At 37.2% G+C, this 18,106-nt stretch overlaps 1 protein-coding gene across 5 annotated transcripts in view; it reads left to right on the forward strand.

Annotated features, from left to right (window-relative positions):
- LOC102968087 (serine/threonine-protein kinase Sgk3) overlaps positions 1-18,106 on the forward strand; it is a 144,237-nt gene that overhangs the window by 81,406 nt on the left and 44,725 nt on the right. For all 5 annotated transcript variants that reach the window (XM_042973362.1, XM_042973363.1, XM_042973361.1 and 2 more), the window contains exons 4-5: positions 3,093-3,165; positions 15,525-15,600. In XM_042973362.1, coding sequence (XP_042829296.1) covers positions 3,093-3,165; positions 15,525-15,600 — 149 coding nt within the window. The remainder of the gene's footprint in view (positions 1-3,092; positions 3,166-15,524; positions 15,601-18,106) is intronic.

Genomic DNA, 18,106 nt, shown 5'->3' on the forward strand with positions numbered 1-18,106 from the left:
TTATTATTTTTAAAAATTTATTTATTTTGAGAGAGAGACAGGGAGAACTAGTGGGGGAGGGGCAGAGAGAAAGGAGGACAGAGAATCCGAACCTGGTTCTATGCTGACAACAGAGAGCCTGATATGGGGCTTGAATTCACAAACCGTGAGATCATGACCTGAGCCCAAGTCCACTGAGCCACCCAGGCGCCCCTGGTAAGATACTTACAGGGGAAGTTAAGTGTGTCTCAGTTAAGAGATAAATTACTTCCTAAATGGGCCAGAATGAACCAAACGTTGTCTAGCTGTACAACATCTCATGTTCTGTTAAGTCATGAAATTTAGGCTTTTCATTCATCTCTATTTAGCATTTCACTATATTTCTTCCAAATAATATTCAAATGCTTTGCTAGTTAAAATTGAACTTTTAAAATAATACTTCAGTATTTTTAAATGGTATTTTTTCCAATGTAAAATTAATATATATTCTAGAAAATCTGGAATATGGAGGAAAATACATATTTAAGCTTAAAAACCACCTAAGGGGTACCTGGGTGGCTCAGTGAGTTAAGGGTCTGACTTCAGCTCAGGTCATGATCTATCTATCGTATGGTTCACGAGTTTGAGCCCCGCATCAGCCTCTGTGCTGACAGCTTAGAGCCTGGAGCCTGCTTTGGAGTCTGTGTCTCCCTCGCTCCCTGCCCCTCCTCCACTCACGTTCTGTCTCTCTTTCTCCCTCTAAAAAAATTTTTTTTAATCACCTAAAACATATTGCTACTCAGAGATAACTGTAGTGTTTTTACTGTGCTTTTTTCTTTAATTTTTCTATAATACATATGTAACTGAACTTTGTATATATATTTTTAAAGTGCTTAATCAAAGGATATTGAGACAGCGTTTTTTACTTTAGAGACAAAATAATAGCCAAAAAGAGTTTCTACATGAAGATCTCTTCTGCAATGTTGAGTGATTTAAAAAAAAAAAAAAAGTTTATATTGGAGGCTGGGTGAGGGTTGAATTGCCAGTTCTAGTTGAAATTCTTGGATACCATTATATACATGATCAGCATTTTTTGAGGATGGTACAGATTTGACCGTAGCTATTATGATGGTAACATAACACACACACACACACACACACACACACACACACACACACACACACAGATGGTTTATATAAACTTCTTAGAGAAATAAGGTCAAATTTTGTTTAGTGAACTAATAACTGAAAATCTGAGATTTCTTTCTGTATTTTGATTAAAAGATTATATGGGCCAGAATTAGCTTCTAAATGTGTTTGCTTCTGTAGAACTATTCATAAGAAGGAGGAATGTCAGGGATGTCACCTAACAGCTCAGCAGTGTGGAGATCTGCATGAGTAAAAAGCCATCCTAATGTCATGATGGTTTCATGATTTAAGTAGCCAGAGATTAATTAAGTAGAGTGTTAATATTTGAGTATCTTTCAGTATAAAGGTAAAGTAGGACAGTGTGTTTGGGGCACCTTCCCCCCCCCCCATGATCACTTTCATTCTTTTTCCATCATACACCCCATCTTAAGCTTTTTGCAGAAAATTTTCCTTAATATATAGTTGAGTTTTTATCCTTCCCCCTCATTTTTCCTGCATTTCTCTTCCTTTTTTCTTTATTTCTTATTTCCTCCATTTTCTCTGTCTCTCTGTTTTTCTGTAACTCCTCTAATTCTGCCTCCTGTGGTGACAGGCAAAGCAAAGAACAGGGGAATGGTACCAGTTGTGTTCTTTGAAACCACGGAAGTGAGGTTAAACCTGGCCTGGATTACCCTAAGTTTGAAAACACAGATTCTTTCCTTGTGCTCCTTTTAGAGTAAAAGAAAAAACATAAAGTAAAATATCCAATTTGTAAACATTTTGATCATATAAATGTATTTTTATGAGTGTAGTTTGCATTTAAAATTTTTGTTGTAGAAATTGTTGAACACATACAGAAGTAGAATAGTACTACAAACACAGAAAATAATATAACGTACCATCCAGCTGCAGCAGTTACAGATACACGGCCATTCTGGTTTCATCTCTGTCCCTAGCCTGTCCTCTGTAATTTTGAAGCAAATTTAAGACTTCGTATCATTTCATCTGGAAATATTTTTGTATACATCTCTGAAAAGATCTTTAAAAAATACAGAGTACTGTTATCACATCTGAATATAATTAACAATAACATCTTAATATCAAATATTCAGTCTGTGCTTATATGACTGGTTGATAAATCTATAAAGTGTCTTTTGGTGACTAAGTTTCCCTGTCCGCCTCTCTTTTCTTTCCTTTATGATTTTTAATTGAAAAAGCAGGGTCAATCGTCTACAGATTTTTCACTCTGGATTGTGCTGACAGCATACTCATGGTGTAGAGTGATTAATACATTCTTCTATTCTTTGTATTTCCTGACAGTTGGTAGTTAGGGATGTAGTTTATGTGTGTATGTGGGTTTTTTTGACGTCAAACTTAAAAATGAGTGTTAATCCACATTTATGACTTTACTGCCCCGCATTTAATGTCTCCAGGGCCAAGTTCTTTGGGGATAAGCAAATCTGATAAACAAATGTATTAAAATATGAATAAGGGGAAGGCTAGAGCAGAAGATATTGAAAGCAAAATTCATCAGGTTTCTTAGAAAACAATTGTCAGTAGCATGTTCATATAGAAAGAACACAAAGGTCACAACTTCTCTTGAGGCAATAAACAGTGAGTAACATGTATTCAAAGCTTATACTCCAGGTTCTTGTCTAAGCACTTAACCTAAATGATTTCCTTTAAGGCTCTCAACAGATATGTAAGGTAAGTGCTAAAATCATCTCCATTTTACAGACAAGAAAACTGAAGCACAGAAATGTTAAGTAACTTATCCAGGGTCACAAAGATACTAAATGTTCTCTTGGGACAAAATAGGATGATTAGTCAGACTAATGGTATTTTATTGGTATAATTTAATATTGTATATTTGATCATTATATACTTTAAAAGTATGTCTTTTTGATGGAATTTCTTGAAAATCAGATTGTAATTTGTTTTGGTACGTGTATAACTAGAAGACTTAGAAAATTAAGTTCATGTAATGTTATTTTTTTAAATTCTAGTTAAAGAAACAATTTCCTGCTATGGCCCTGAAGATTCCTGCCAAGAGAATATTTGGTGATAACTTTGACCCAGGTAAGCAATAACTTTACAGACCTACCGTAAGTGATGGTTGAAGTTTGAAGAAGTAGTTAATGTGTTTGTTGTGCTATATAGTAGTACAAGTCTTCACAAAGCTATTTGATCTCATGTTCTATGAAAATAATAGCTCAGGAAGGTGCTCTCTGTGTACCAGGCATTGTTTTAAACACTTAACATGCTTTAATTGATTCAGTGGTCACAAAAATCCTTTGAGGCAGGTGTTCTTATTCTCATCGTCGCTCTTCTATAGATAAGGAAACCCAGGTACGTTTAGATTAATTAATTTGCCCAGAGTCACAGGTATTAAGTGTCTCATTTAAAAGTTAATTCAAGCAGTCTGGCTTCAGGTAAATTTATTGGTCATTAAGGATAATTTGGGTACTTTTCTAACCATGAAGGACATTCTTTGTTACATCCAGAAACATTTATTAAATATATAGTCTGTACACAGCACCTTGCAGGCCTCTGAATGGGATACTAAGATAATGTCCTATTATTTACTCTTAGGGAGCTTAATGACACATAGATCTCAGGAGTCTGGAGCTATGTGTCTCAAGCCTCAAGCCTGGAACTTTTTTCACTGGAATCCGTAATATCAATCCAGTCACAAATGGCTACATACAGAGAGACAGAAGGAAGGTTCTTTATCTGCCAGATAATCTCCTTATGCAGATTAGAAAAGCCAACTGTGCCACAGGTGAATCCTGACAAGCTAGAGTGCAGTCCATCCTCATCTGTCTTACCTCTGTAACTAATTCACTTATAACCTTGTAACCCATTATACCTTTGATTCCTTACATGTGTGCTTTCTTGGCTCACTACTCAAAATATAAGCTCTCACGTCACTTAGGATATCCTAACTGTGCCTCCTGTCTGCAACTTAGCCTTATATCATTTCTTGCCCTCTCAAACCTTTTCACTGTGCCCTGTGGAATTCTGTCCACGATTAACAAACTTCTTTTTATCTTCCATCTTTTTCATATTTCTCTTATACTTTTGCTTTAATTAAACTTAGGTTTTTCCCTGTGGCTGTTTCTCCCACTCAACTGGAGGCTCTTAATTATTTTATACTTTATGAACCTTAGGATTGGAGAGGCTGCTCACTTTCCCTATCGTAGGTAGAATTTTTTTCTCTTGGGAGAATTTAGCACACTTTATTGTCATTGCCAGTGTATCTTGTCTAGCTGTAGATTTTATGAACATTGGTACTTTGTCTTTTTTATTGATTTATAGTGCCTGGTAGATCTTAGGTTTTTAGTAAATATTACTTAAATACATGAATTCATTAATAAAGAGAAGCAAATAAAAAGGAAAAAGAGAGAAAGCAAGAGAAGATTGAGTCACCACAACAAAACCAGATAGTACTTTCTGTAGAATTGATTCTATAGGTCAGTGCGTTTATACTAATTTTGCTTTTAGCTGCAGAACACTTATGTCCCAAGGAAATCTTCCACAGAAAATGTTATGTGTAGAACAAATAAAAATGAGGCTGCTTTGTTGGTACAGCAGTAAAGTATATCTGTGGAGCACAGGTTGAAAACCATCATCATGGGCAACATGTGGGTCTTAGAGTTATTTGGGTGAGGTGAATATGAAACCCAACGTGAAACCAACTGTGTGTAATATACAGTAGGCACAGCAGAGAGAAGAGACAGGATGGAGAATGGGAAACTGGGTAAGCAAATATTCCAGTAGTCCTCATATTAAATAATTAGAACCAGGACTGTGGAAATGGGCTAACAAATGAGTTCATATGTAGGAATTCTTTTAAGGAAAGATCTGTAAGAAATCTTGGTGATTGCTTAAGTAAAGGAGATCTAGAGAAGAGAATGAGAGATAATTGAGGTGTCAGGACTGGGTGAATGAGAGAATTAATTAATTTGAAGTGGCAGAAGGACATCTGAGGAATCCAACTATGTGTTGCTGAATGGAGACTTGAACTCAGGCTGGAGTTCTGGAGAGCCCTTAGTTGAATCCTAATGATAGAATCGTTTCATTTTATCACAGGAAGAAGACAAAGAGATAAAAACCTGCAACTTCCTCCTTTAGGGCAAAATCCCAGATAGGATGCCCTGTAGTATTTATGTTCTGGTAGATTAATTTGATACTAAAAAAGTAGGTTTTTATTGAAGAACAATTTGAAATCGATCCAGAGCATATTGTATATGACTTGGCAACAGCGTAATGGACCATATGTCACAGAGATCTGGAAAGCTCTTTATTGGGGAGATCAAATCTAAGCCATACTCAAACAATCACAGAGTGACAAGATGCTCATTTGATTAGGCTTTGGGGAAACAGGCATATTTTGTTGGTGGGAATGATAAGTGGTACAATCCATATAGAAGGGAATTGGGTAGTATTTAGCAAAACTATATATGTATTTCAATGTGACCAGGAAATCACGTATCTAGGAATCTGTTCCAAAGATAAACTGCATATGAAATGATGTGTATGTAAGACTGTTTATTGTGGCATTATTCTTAATAGCAAAAACTGGAAACAACTGAAATATCCTTCCAAACTTGGAATATGATGCAGCTTTAAAAAAGAATGAGCAAGCCCTTTGTGCATTATAGTAGAGTGATCTCCAAAATACATTTTTCAGTGGAAAAGACAAAGTACAGATATGTATAATATATCTTTTTTGTATTGGAAAAGGTATAGAAATAATGGAAGAATAAACTGAAAAACTAAAAACTAGTGACTTTAAGGAGTAGGAAGAGGCCAGTGGGAGGCAAATGGGATAGAAGTTAGATGTTCCTGAATAAGTCTTGTTTATAGCTTTGACTTTGGAATGATGTGCATATTTTAAATATATTTAAGAACAAAAATAAAATACAATAATAAAGCGATCTCTAACAAACTGAAGGAAAAAATCTAACTCTATTTTGATTGGTAGTGGAAACACATGGACAATAATTATCTTAAATGACTTCAAAACAGAATTTTTACTGAATAGTCCTCCTGGGATGTATGCTAAGAACAAAAAAGGATGTACAGAAAATTTTACACTGCATCCAACAATCTTATTGTTATAATATGGAATTGTTATTTGGTAATTATGTTACTCTCATGGGAACCAAAGTTTTAAACAAGAAGAAAGAAAAACAGATTTTAAATAAAAATCTTACAATTTTTAACGTAATTTGGAAATACAGTTTGAATTCATGATTTTTTTTTCATTTTTTTAAATGTTTATTTTTGAGAGAGAGAGAGAGAGAGAGAGAGACAGTGTCAGCAGGGGAGGGACAGAGAGAGAGGCAGACACAGAATCCAAAGCAGGCTCCAGGTTCTGAGTTGTCAGCACAGAGCCGGATGTGGGCTCAAACTCATACACTGTGAGATCATGACCTGAGCCAAAGTGGGATGCTTAACCCACTGAACCACGCAGGCATCCCATGATTTATTTTTTTCTAAAACAACACATATTTCCTAGCTCTCACCTCTGGAAATGCCTAAAACAGTAACAAATAGCAGTGAACATTCCTAGCGTCCAGGTTGTAATCTCCAAATACCATTTCCCCCTTAAAGCAACCAGAGTTCCATGGGAAAACAGTGATTCTAGATCTGGGGCAAGAAATGTATAAGATGGCCCTAGGACATCTTGCCTAAAAAGCAATGAAGCCATACAAGATTACTAAGATTTTATCAAAAGGATGCAGGAGCTCAATTGATGGGGCTTTCATTGGCCAAAGATGGAACAGTTAGAGCACGAAGAAAGAATTTGCCCTGTTAACTTACTTCATGCTTGACAGCCATTGTGCAGAGCTTTTCCATATATCTCTCTTGAGTTCTTTTGTGTATAGCTTAAGAGCATGTCTCCATGTTCTTTTTTTTTCACTTCTTTATTCTGGTGGTTGCCAAAGTCTATAAAATAAGTTTTACATATTTGAAGGTAGATTTTAAGGGTTATTTCTGCCTATACTTTTCAAAGTTAAAATTTCATTTTCAATTTAAGGATCTTTCCGTAGAGTGCAGAGAGATAGCTATACTCTTTATATTTTGAATGGTTTAATATCAAGCCTTTTGCCAATAGGACCCTAAGGTCAATATGTAAACTACGTACTGGGTTTTTTTGAAGTTTAAAAAAAAAAAGTTTATTTTATCTTAATTATTTAAAAAAAAAGTACAAGGTAATTAAAATCAGTGTGAAACAAGAAACAGCATATGAATTTTAGAAACTACGAATGTTAGAATATATAATTGTTTAGTTATTTGTTCACAAAAACATCAATTAAGTAACTCTTATTACACTGTGTTAAGGGCTAAAGAGGGCTAAATTTTTTTAAAAGCATGACCCTTCAGTGGCTTACATAGAAACTGCTTTGGGGTGGCTGGGTGGCCCAGTTAAGCATCCGACTCTTGATTTCAGTTCAGGTCATGATCTCACAGTTTGTGGTGTTGAGCCCCACATTGGGCTCCACACTGACAGTACAGAGTCAGCTTGGGATTCTCTCCCCCTCTCTCTGCCCCTCCCCCGCTCGCTTGCTCTCCCTCTCTCTCAAAAAAAAAAGTTAAAAGAAACCATTTTTATTTCTTTTAACTTTTACTAATTTAAGAGAAATAGGTTCATACAAGATAAAAAGACAACTCCCCATTATTATTCTAGTCTTTGAGTTCTGGTGAGGCCTAGATGTCATACCCAGCTAGTTCTTTATAAAACTTGATGTAGATACCAGTGCCTTATAAAATTTTTCTTGGTGCAATTGTGAATGGGATCAGTTTCTTTATTTGCCTTTCCGTTGCTTCATTATTAGTGTATAAGAATGCAACTGATTTCTGTACATTGATTTTGTATCCTGCAACTTTGCTGAATTCATGTATCAGTTCTGGCAGACTTTTGGTGGAGTCTATCGGATTTTCCATGTATAATATCATGTCATTGCAAAAAGTGAAAGCCTGACTTCATCTTTGCCAATTTTGATGCCTTTGATTCCCTTTTGTTGTCTGATTGCTGATGCTAGCACTTCCAACACTATGTTAAACAACAGCGGTGAGAGTGGACATCCCTGTCATGTTCCTGATCTCAGGGAAAAAGCTCTCAGTTTTTCCCCATTGAGGATGATGTTAGCTGTGGGCTTTTCATAAATGGCTTTTATGATGTTTAGGTATGTTCCGTCTATCCCGACTTTTTCGAGGGTTTTTATTAAGAAAGGGTGCTGAATTTTGTCAAAGGCCTTTTCTGCATTGATTGACAGGATCATATGGTTCTTATCTTTTCTTTTATTAATGTGATGTTATCACATAGATTGATTTGCGAATGTTGAACCAGCCCTGAAGCCCAGGAATGAATCCCACTTGATCATGGTGAATAATTCTTTTTATATGCTGTTGAATTCGATTTGCTAGTATCTTATTGAGAATTTTTGCATCCATATTCATCAGGGATATTGGCCTGTAGTTCTCTTTTTTTACTGGGTCTCTGTCTGGTTTAGGAATCAAAGTAATACTGGCTTCATAGAATGAGTCTGGAAGTTTTCCTTCCCTTTCTATTTCTTGGAATAGCTTGAGAAGGATAGGTGTTATCTCTGCTTTAAACATCTGGTAGAACTCCCCTGGGAAGCCATCTGGTCCTGGACTCTTATTTTTGGGGAGATTTTTGATGACTGATTCAATTTCTTCGCTGGTTATGGGTCTGTTCAAGCTTTCTATTTCCTCCTGATTGAGTTTTGGAAGCGTGTGGGTGTTTAGGAATTTGTCCATTTCTTCCAGGTTGTCCAGTTTGTTGGCATATAATTTTTCATAGTATTCCCTGATAATTGCTTGTATCTCTGAGGGATTGGTTGTAATAATTCCATTTTCATTCATGATTTTATCTATTTGGGTCATCTCCCTTTTCTTTTTGAGAAGCCTGGCTAGAGGTTTATCAATTTTGTTTATTTTTTCAGAAAACAACTCTTGGTTTCGTTGATCTGCTCTACAGTTTTTTTTAGATTCTATATTGTTTATTTCTGCTCTGGTATTTATTATTTCTCTTCTGCTGGATTTAGGCTGTCTTTGCTGTTCTGCTTCTATTTCCTTTAGGTGTGCTGTTAGATTTTGTATTTGGGATTTTTCTTGTTTCTTGAGATAGCCCTGGATTGCAATGTATTTTCCTCTCAGGACTGCCTTCGCTGCATCCCAAAGCGTTTGGATTGCTGTATTTTCATTTTCATTTGTTTCCATATATTTTTTGATTTCTTCTCTAATTGCCTGGTTGACCCATTCATTCTTTAGTAGGGTGTTCTTTAACCTCCATGCTTTTGGAGGTTTTCCAGACTTTTTCCTGTGGTTGATTTCAAGCTTCATAGCATTGTGGTCTGAAAGTATGCATGGTATGATTTCAATTCTTGTATACTTATGAAGGGCTGTTTTGTGACCCAGTATGTGATCCCTCTTGGAGAATGTTCCATGTGCACTTGAGAAAAAAGTATATTCTGTTGCTTTGGGATGCAGAGTTCTAAATATATCTGTCAAGTCCATCTGATCCAATGTATCATTCAGGGCCCTTGTTTCTTTATTGACCGTGTGTCTAGATGATCTATCCATTTCTGTAAGTGGAATGTTAAAGTCCCCTGCAATTACCACATTGTTATCAATAAGGTTGCTTATGTTTGTGAGTAATTGTTTTACATATTTGGGGGCTCCTGTATTCGGCGCATAGATATTTATAATTGTTAGCTCTTCCTGATGGATAGACCCTGTGATTATTATATAATGCCCTTCTTCATATCTTGTTACAGCCTTTAATTTAAAGTCTAGTTTGTCTGATATAAGTATGGCTACTCCAGCTTTCTTTTGACTTCCAGTGACATGATAAATAGTTCTCCATCCCCTCACTCTCAATCTGAAGGTGTCCTCAGGTCTAAAATGAGTCTCTTGTAGACAGCAAATAGATGGGTCTTGTTTCCTTATCCATTCTGATACCCTATGTCTTTTGGTTGGTGCATTTAGTCCATTTACATTTAGTGTTATTATAGAAAGATATGGGTTTAGAGTCATTGTGATGTCTGTAGGTTTCATGCTTGTAGCGATGTCTCTGGTACTTTGTCTCACAGGATCCCCCTTAGGATCTCTTGTAGGGCTGGTTTAGTGGTGTTGAATTCCTTCAGTTTTTGTTTGTTTGGGAAGACCTTTATCTCTCCTTCTATTCTATTTTTTTTTTCTTCAACGTTTTTTTTTTATTTTTATTTTTTATTTTTGGGACAGAGAGATACAGAGCATGAACGGGGGAGGGGCAGAGAGAGAGGGAGACACAGAATTGGAAACAGGCTCCAGGCTCCGAGCCATCAGCCCAGAGCCTGACGCGGGGCTCGAACTCACGGACCGCGAGATCGTGACCTGGCTGAAGTCGGACGCTTAACCGGCTGCACCACCCAGGCGCCCCTCTCCTTCTATTCTAAATGACAGACTTGCTGGATAAAGGATTCTCGGCTGCATATTTTTTCTGTTCATCACATTGAAGATGTCCTGCCATTCATTCCTTTGTGGCCTGCCAAGTTTCAGTAGAGAGATCGGTCACGAGTCTTATAGGTCTCCCTTTATATGTTAGAGCACGTTTATCCCTAGCTGCTTTCAGAATTTTCTCTTTATCCTTGTATTTTGCCAGTTTCACTATGATATGTCGTGCAGAAGATCGATTCAAGACATAAGTCTGAAGGGAGTTCTCTGTGCCTCTTGGATTTCAGTGCCTTTTTCCTTCCCCAGATCAGGGAAGTTCTCAGCTATTATTTCTTCAAGGACACCTTCAGCACCTTTCCCTGTCTCCTCTTCCTCTGGGATACCAATTATGCGTAGATTATTTCTCTTTAGTGCATCGCTTAGTTCTCTAATTTTCCCCTCATATTCTGGGTTTTTTTCTCTCTCTTATCTCAGCTTCTTCTTTTTCCATAATTTTATCTTCTAGTTCACCTATTCTCTCCTCTGCCTCTTCAATCCGAGCCGTAGTGGTCTCCATTTTATTTTGCAGTTCATTGATAGCATTTTTTAGCTCCTCCTGGATGTTCCTTAGTCCCTTGATCTCTGTAGCAAGAGATTCTCTGCTGTCCTCTATACTGTTTTCAAGCCCAGCGATTAATTTTATGGCTATTATTCTAAATTCACTTTCTGTTATATTGTTAAAATCATTTTTGATCAGTTCGTTAGCTGTTGTTATTTTCTGGACGTTTTTCTGAGGGGAATTCTTCCGTTTCGTCACTTTGGATAGTTCCTGGAGTGGTGCAGGACTGCAGGGCACTTCCCCTGTGTGTCTTGAATAACTGGAGTTGGTGGGTGGGGCCGCAGTCCGACCTGATGTCTGCCTCCAGCCCACCGCTGGGGCCACAGTCAGACTGGTGTGTGCCTTCTCTTCCCCTCTCCTAGGGGCGGGATTCACTGTGGGGTGGCGTGGCCCGTCTGGGCTACTTACACACTGCCAGGCTTGTGGTGCTGGGGATCTGGCGTATTAGCTGGGGTGGATCGGCAAGGTGCACGGGGGGCGGGAGGGGCAGGCTCAGATCTCTTTTCCTTCGGAGATCCGCTTCGGGAGGGGCCCTGTGGCACTGGAAGGGAGTCAAACCCGCCGGAGGGATGGATCCGCAGAAGCACAGCGTTGGGTGTTTGCGCAGTGCAAGCAAGTTCCCTGGCAGGAACTGGTTCCCTTTGGGATTTTGGCTGGGGGATGGGCGAGGGAGATTGAAATTTTTCTTAAACGCTAGTCTCTAGGTAGGGTTGGGAGCCTCTTTTCTGCTATCATAGCAGCTTTTGAAATCTCCGTTCCCTTGGTGGGGCTTGAACTCACAAACTGTGAGATCGTGACCTGAGCCAAAGTTGGATGCTTAACCTTGGTATGCCCAATTGTAGTGATTTGTTTAAATTTGTCTTCCACTAAATTTGTCTTCCTTCTATCCTTGAGGATAGATACCATGACTTAGTTAAACATTTTTATAAATTTCTGGTGCCTTGTACAGTACAAAATGTATAATAGGTGATTGGTGAACAAATGAATACATGCATGCCATTGGTGAATACAAATGGAACGCATGTGTGCCATTTTCAACTAGTCACTTGTTCTGGAAAGTCTGCCTAGTACTAGGTTAAAGATTTTAAATATCTCTCACAGAACTTAAATTTTCAAATAGTTGAGGATTCTGAATTAGGTACGTTAATTTCATTAGCCAGTCTTTCTCTTTTTTTTCCTTCTTTTCTGGATGACTTCTATTTCAAATCACAAAATGTTATAGCTAGAAAGAGAGCTTACAGATCATCTAATTCTATCCCCTGCTTGACAGACTACAGAAGGGAGGAGTTTGTGATTATAAAAACAGGCAATGGTGTCTGAGACTCAGTTACATCTTAGACTCTAACTCCAGTGTTGTTTATCTGTGGCAGGCTGTTTTTTAAAATGCTGCTATTGTTATAATAATAGTATAAATAGTATAATAACTATTTATAATAATAATACAATAATGTAATAGTAGTAGCAATAGTAATGATAATAACTGTGCTATTATTTGAGTTCCTTCCTGTAAAGTAGCTCTTTTACCTCTATTTCATGCATGAGGAAAATAGAGAGTTAGCAAGGTTAAGACACTGTCCCCAGCCACACAGCTAATAAATGATAGAATTACATTCATCTGGTTTGTTCTCTTTCACTTCACTCTATTGTCTGGTTTATGCCTGGTACCTTTAGAAACAAAATTCACAATCTTTTATGTTCATGTTCTCTTAAAACGAAAAATTACTTGTTTGGAACATTACAAAAATCTTAACTTTGTTTCCTAATCTGAAAGGTGTGGGTTAAGACTAAAGAATCTCCATGGTCCCCATGGGCTCTAAAACTCCTTTGATGATGAAAATAGGTCACTGTGGCCACCAGTAGCAGTATTAGCACTAAAACTCTAGGTTTCCCAAGTCAAGAGTTTGATGATGTTTTTACCCTATCCTATGGTATTGGAAATTGGGTCCTCTTGGTTCATTTTCTTGAAGCAGTGAAATGACAGAGAAATCGGTATAGGTCAGTTTCATACTTACTGTGGAGACTGAAGCTTTCATTTTGTCTAAACTTTGAGTTCTTTTCAGTCTCTAACTGAAACTTCTTGAATGACAACAGATACATTCATATAAGTTCTTAGAGAGATTTTTAAAAATATCTCTTTCCAACTATAATTCTTAAAGATAATATGTCAGCTTTATGTAAACTTTTAGAATTTATCCAGTAATGAGCTTGTTAGCCATTTCAGTTTTACCTGGAATTTTTTCAGATATTTGCATGCTTAATGTTGATCTAAAAATTAAGTGTGGAATTTCCCCTAAACTCTGACCACTGTAGGCCTCTTTTTCCATTTATTGACTTCTTTGTTTTCTTATGTCAGGCTTTCTATAGGGCCTTTAAAACTTTAAAATCAGTAATGGAAGTGGAAAGCACTTAGTAGCACTTTGTGAACTTCCTTATTAGTTCACAAAGGAAGGAAAATTACAGTTGGTCTCCCAATATAAAATGTACTTTTAGTAAGTCTCCGTAGAACAATTTAAAGCTGTTTCCCTATAATCATTAGGTTTTCTCTAAATATTTCAAATGTAGTCATTCATTTTAGTTTTCTCCCTTATGTTAACTTACTAAGCTCAGTTCCTGAAAAATAACTGTTTCAAGTATAGTTTCTAATGTAAGCCTTGCATATGCTTTCTGTCTTGTGATAACAAAGAATGCCCTTGGAAGAGTTTTATAAGATACTTTCCTGAGGGGGTGCCTGGGTGGCTCAGTCGGTTGAGTGTCCGCCTTGGGCTCAGGTCATGATCTCACGGTTCATGGGTTCGAGCCCCGCACTGGGCTCTGTGCTGACAGCTCAGAGCCTGTAGCCTGCTTCAGATTCTGTCTTCCCCTCTCTCTCTGTCCTTCCCCTGCTCACACTCTGTCACTCTTTCTCTTGAAAAATAAATAAAAACATTAAAAAAAATTTTTTTAAAAGATACGTTCCTGAAATTCTTCAAGAAATTCACAGTCGAACAAGAAAAAAATACTAAGTGCATCTGATCTAAGAGACCAGATCTAATTTCTATTTGTTCTTTTATAGCCATACCTTACATTTAAGAAATGGAAATAAACGTACGTGACTAGAAACAACCTATAATTTTGGTGTCAAAACGCTATACATTAAAAGCTTTATTGAGTAAAAATAATTGTATTGAACCAAAACTCATTTTTAAGTTGAATATTGTTTCCAGATTTTATTGAGACATTCACCAAGTGTCCTATTTTTCCATTTTTAGAGTATATCTCTTAAGAATCAGGATTTAGGATGATGGATTTTTAACCCCACAACAACAAATAACAAAACAATGAAAGTGGTTAAAGATTGTGCTATCTCTTCCAGGCATTCTACTGTAAACTTATGCATTCTCTCAATCCTATAACAGAATTACTAGGTATAAATGTTATCCTCATTTTACAAGTAAGGATTTAAGTTTTCGGTTCAGGGTCAGTTAGCTAGTAAGTAGCAGAAACAAGATATATGAATTAAGTTTTCTATTTCCAAGAAACTTTTGTGCTTAACCTTTATTGCTAAAACTACTCTTGCATGGTCCTTAATTATCAATAGTACAGACACTTCTGAAACTGCTGGACAGTTGTTCTTTAGGAGTGTTCCATTGTATCTTTCAAGGGATGTTTAGCAGCAGTTTTTTAGCAGGCAAATTTTGGTGATACTCAACCAGTTTATCACCATTCCCCAGTTACAAGGACTACCAGTAATTCTTGGTTCTTTTATCTTAATTAGTAGGATTTTTCAGTCACCAGTGTCTTAGTGTTAATTTTTATTCATTGCCTGGTAGTACTTGAGGAATTGGACAAAGCAACCACCTTTCCATGTTTTATTTTGTTTAATATTTGTTTTTAATGTTTGTTTATTTTGAGAGAGAGAGACAGAGAGACAGAGCATGAGTGGGGCATGAGAGAGACAGATACACAGAAGCCAAAGCAGGCTCCAGGCTCTGAGCTGTCAGCACAGAGCCTGATGAGGGGCTTGAACTCACGAGCTATGAGATCATGACCTGAGCCAAAGGTGGACGAATAACTGACTGAGCCACCCAGGCACCCCTACCTCTCCAAGTTTTGTAATGAGTCTATTTAGAACCTAAAATAGGCATTTCTTTGGAGAGTTTTCTTTTGGGAGATATGTTTTCTGCTTGATTTTAATTTTATAATCATTGTATTTATAGACTTAAAAATATATATATGTTTCTAAGTATTTCTTATTGTAGATCAGGAAACATGAATTAAATAGCTTCTTGATCAGAATTCACTATCTTGTGCTTGTCTATTCTTATATAACTGTATTGATGATAATTACATAATCTGATGTTAAATAATCCTAATAGTTTGTCTCTCTTAACAGATTTTATTAAACAAAGAAGAGCAGGACTGAATGAATTCATTCAGAACTTAGTTAGATATCCAGAACTTTACAACCAGTAAGTAATTTTTATTGTTTTAAAGAGGCGCTGAAACCAAACCTAAGAATAATGAATAAGCTACTGATCTAGACTTTATACGTTCTGTGGAATGTTACTGTGCTGTATATGTTTGTAAAATTATCAAGCTGTTTTTCCCTGGTATTCTTTTTTTTTATTAAAAAAAAATTTTTTTTTAACGTTTATTTCTTTTTGAGACAGAGAGAGACAGAGCATGAACAGGGGAGGGTCAGAGAGAGGGAGACACAGAATCTGAAACAGGCTCCAGGCTCTGAGCTGTCAGCACAGAGCCCGACGCGGGGCTCGAACCCACGGACTGCGAGATCATGACCTGAGCTGAAGTCGGCCGCTTAACCCACTGAGCCACCCAGGCGCCCCTCCCTGGTATTCTTAAAACTCCTTTTCCTCCCATCAACTCAAGGCCCTGGTTATCTTCTTTCTTCCTTTTGTACTTGTATTAGTTTTGTAGATTAAACTTAAAAGAAATTTGCATAGCCCATAGTTAAGACACTTTTCTAACTATATTTATTCATGTTATATTTATACTTGCATTCAAAAAGGATTTGTTAAATCACTATACTGTATACCTGAAACTAATATTACACTGTAATGTTAACTAACTGGAATTCAGATAAAACCTTTTTTTTAATTTTTTTTTTTTAACATTTATTCATTTTTGAGAGAAAGAGACAGAGTATGAGCAGGGGAGGGGCAGAGAGAGAAGGAGACACAGAATCTGAAGCAGGCTCCAGGCTCTGAGCTGTCAGCACAGAGCCTGACACAGAGCTTGAACTCACGGACCACGAGATCATGACCTGAGCTGAAGTCAGATGCTTAACTGACTGAGCCACCCAGGAGCCCCTAGATAAAACCTTTTTTTAAAAAGCATTTATGAAGTACCTGCTGTATGCATTGGTATATAAGGAGAACTTTCCAAAGGCACAGGCTAGTCTATTGGGAGAAACAGACATGTAAATCAGCAATTAAAGGTAGATAAGTTTTATGATAGAAGTGCTGGAAGATAATGGAGAAAAATGTGGCCAGCTTTTCTTCAGAGGAGGTCAAGCAAGGCTTCCTGGAATTTAAAGGATGTGCAGTTGTTCAGGAAAAGGTAGGGAGAGAGCATCCAGACAAAGGGGGCAGAATCTGCAAAAAGCCTGACATATGGAAGATACTTATGTGTTTACATTTCATCTCATGTTAATGAGTTTAAGCTTCTTTCTGTAGGCCAGCAGCTCCTGATGAAGTCAGAAGTCAGCAGCTCCTTATGAAGTTCCTCTATAGGAACATATAGGTAGATCCATGGTTTGAGATGTGTTTTCAGTTGAGTTTGATAATTCATGGGTATTCATTATATTTATTATGATTTTTAATTTACATATATGTTACCTACATTATCTTATTTTTACAATTTTTTTTTTAATGTTTATTCATCTTTGAGAACAACAGAGACAGAGCACAAGTGGGGAAGGGACAGAGAGAGAGGGAGACACAGAGTCTGAAGCAGGCTCCAAGCTCTGAGCTGTCAGTACAGAGCCCGATGCGGGGCTCAAACTCGCAAGCTGTGAGATCGTGACCTGAGCCAAAGTCGGACACTTAACCGACTGAGCCACCCAGGTGCCCCCTACATTGTTTTGTATATATAAAGTATTGTGTTCTAAGAAGAAGTAAAGGGGATAAAGTAAAATATCTGGGGAGCTTTTCCATAGCTCTCCTATCTGTGTAGACATGAAGATTGCCTTATAGACAGTGATGCAAACAGGACACCCTTTAATAGTCTTTTCAGAATCACAGCCTGAAGGACTGTATATTTAGCAGTTCTAAAACAAGTGACTACCATTTGTGTAGTTCTTCACAGTATAATTATTGAGAGCTTGTACCATTCTGAGCAAGTCCTCTGACCTCTTTTTTTAACTTAATTTAATTTATTAAATTAGTAAAATTCTAGAACTGGACCTCCTCTGACCAAGGTCTCCTGCCCAGTGCTTTGGATTTTCCCTCAATGCTCACAGGTAGGATAAGCTCAGGGAGAGGTGTGGCACCTGTGGTACCTCTGGGGTTAGCCAGTGCATTAAGGAGCAGGTGCCTTTCCATCCTGAGCCTCTAGCAAGTAACAAACACAAAATTAGGGAGGATCTTTGAACTCAGGGTTTGTACATCTGGTCTTTTCCTCAGCAAAGAGCCTTTTGTGATTCGGCTCTCTGTATAATTATTTTTTAAACACTATGCCTTTGCCCTAGGACAAATTCTGTGTCTTCATCTTAGATCCATCCCTCTAATCTTTAATTTTTGCTGTATGCACTTATTACTTCTAATTGGCATATTAGTGGCTTGTTTTAAATATAATGTATACATTAAGAGGTCGAACTTGTCTTCTTTGATAGAGCCTCATATGGAATAAGTATAGAATAAATGGTGGTGATGGATATTATTTCTCCTGACATTTTGAAGTGTTACTCAGAACTTCTAACACTCTATATTAAGTTCTAAATATTCATCCTGGATC

Source organism: Panthera tigris, chromosome F2 (genome assembly GCF_018350195.1).
Source record: "Panthera tigris isolate Pti1 chromosome F2, P.tigris_Pti1_mat1.1, whole genome shotgun sequence".
NCBI lineage: Eukaryota > Metazoa > Chordata > Mammalia > Carnivora > Felidae > Panthera > Panthera tigris.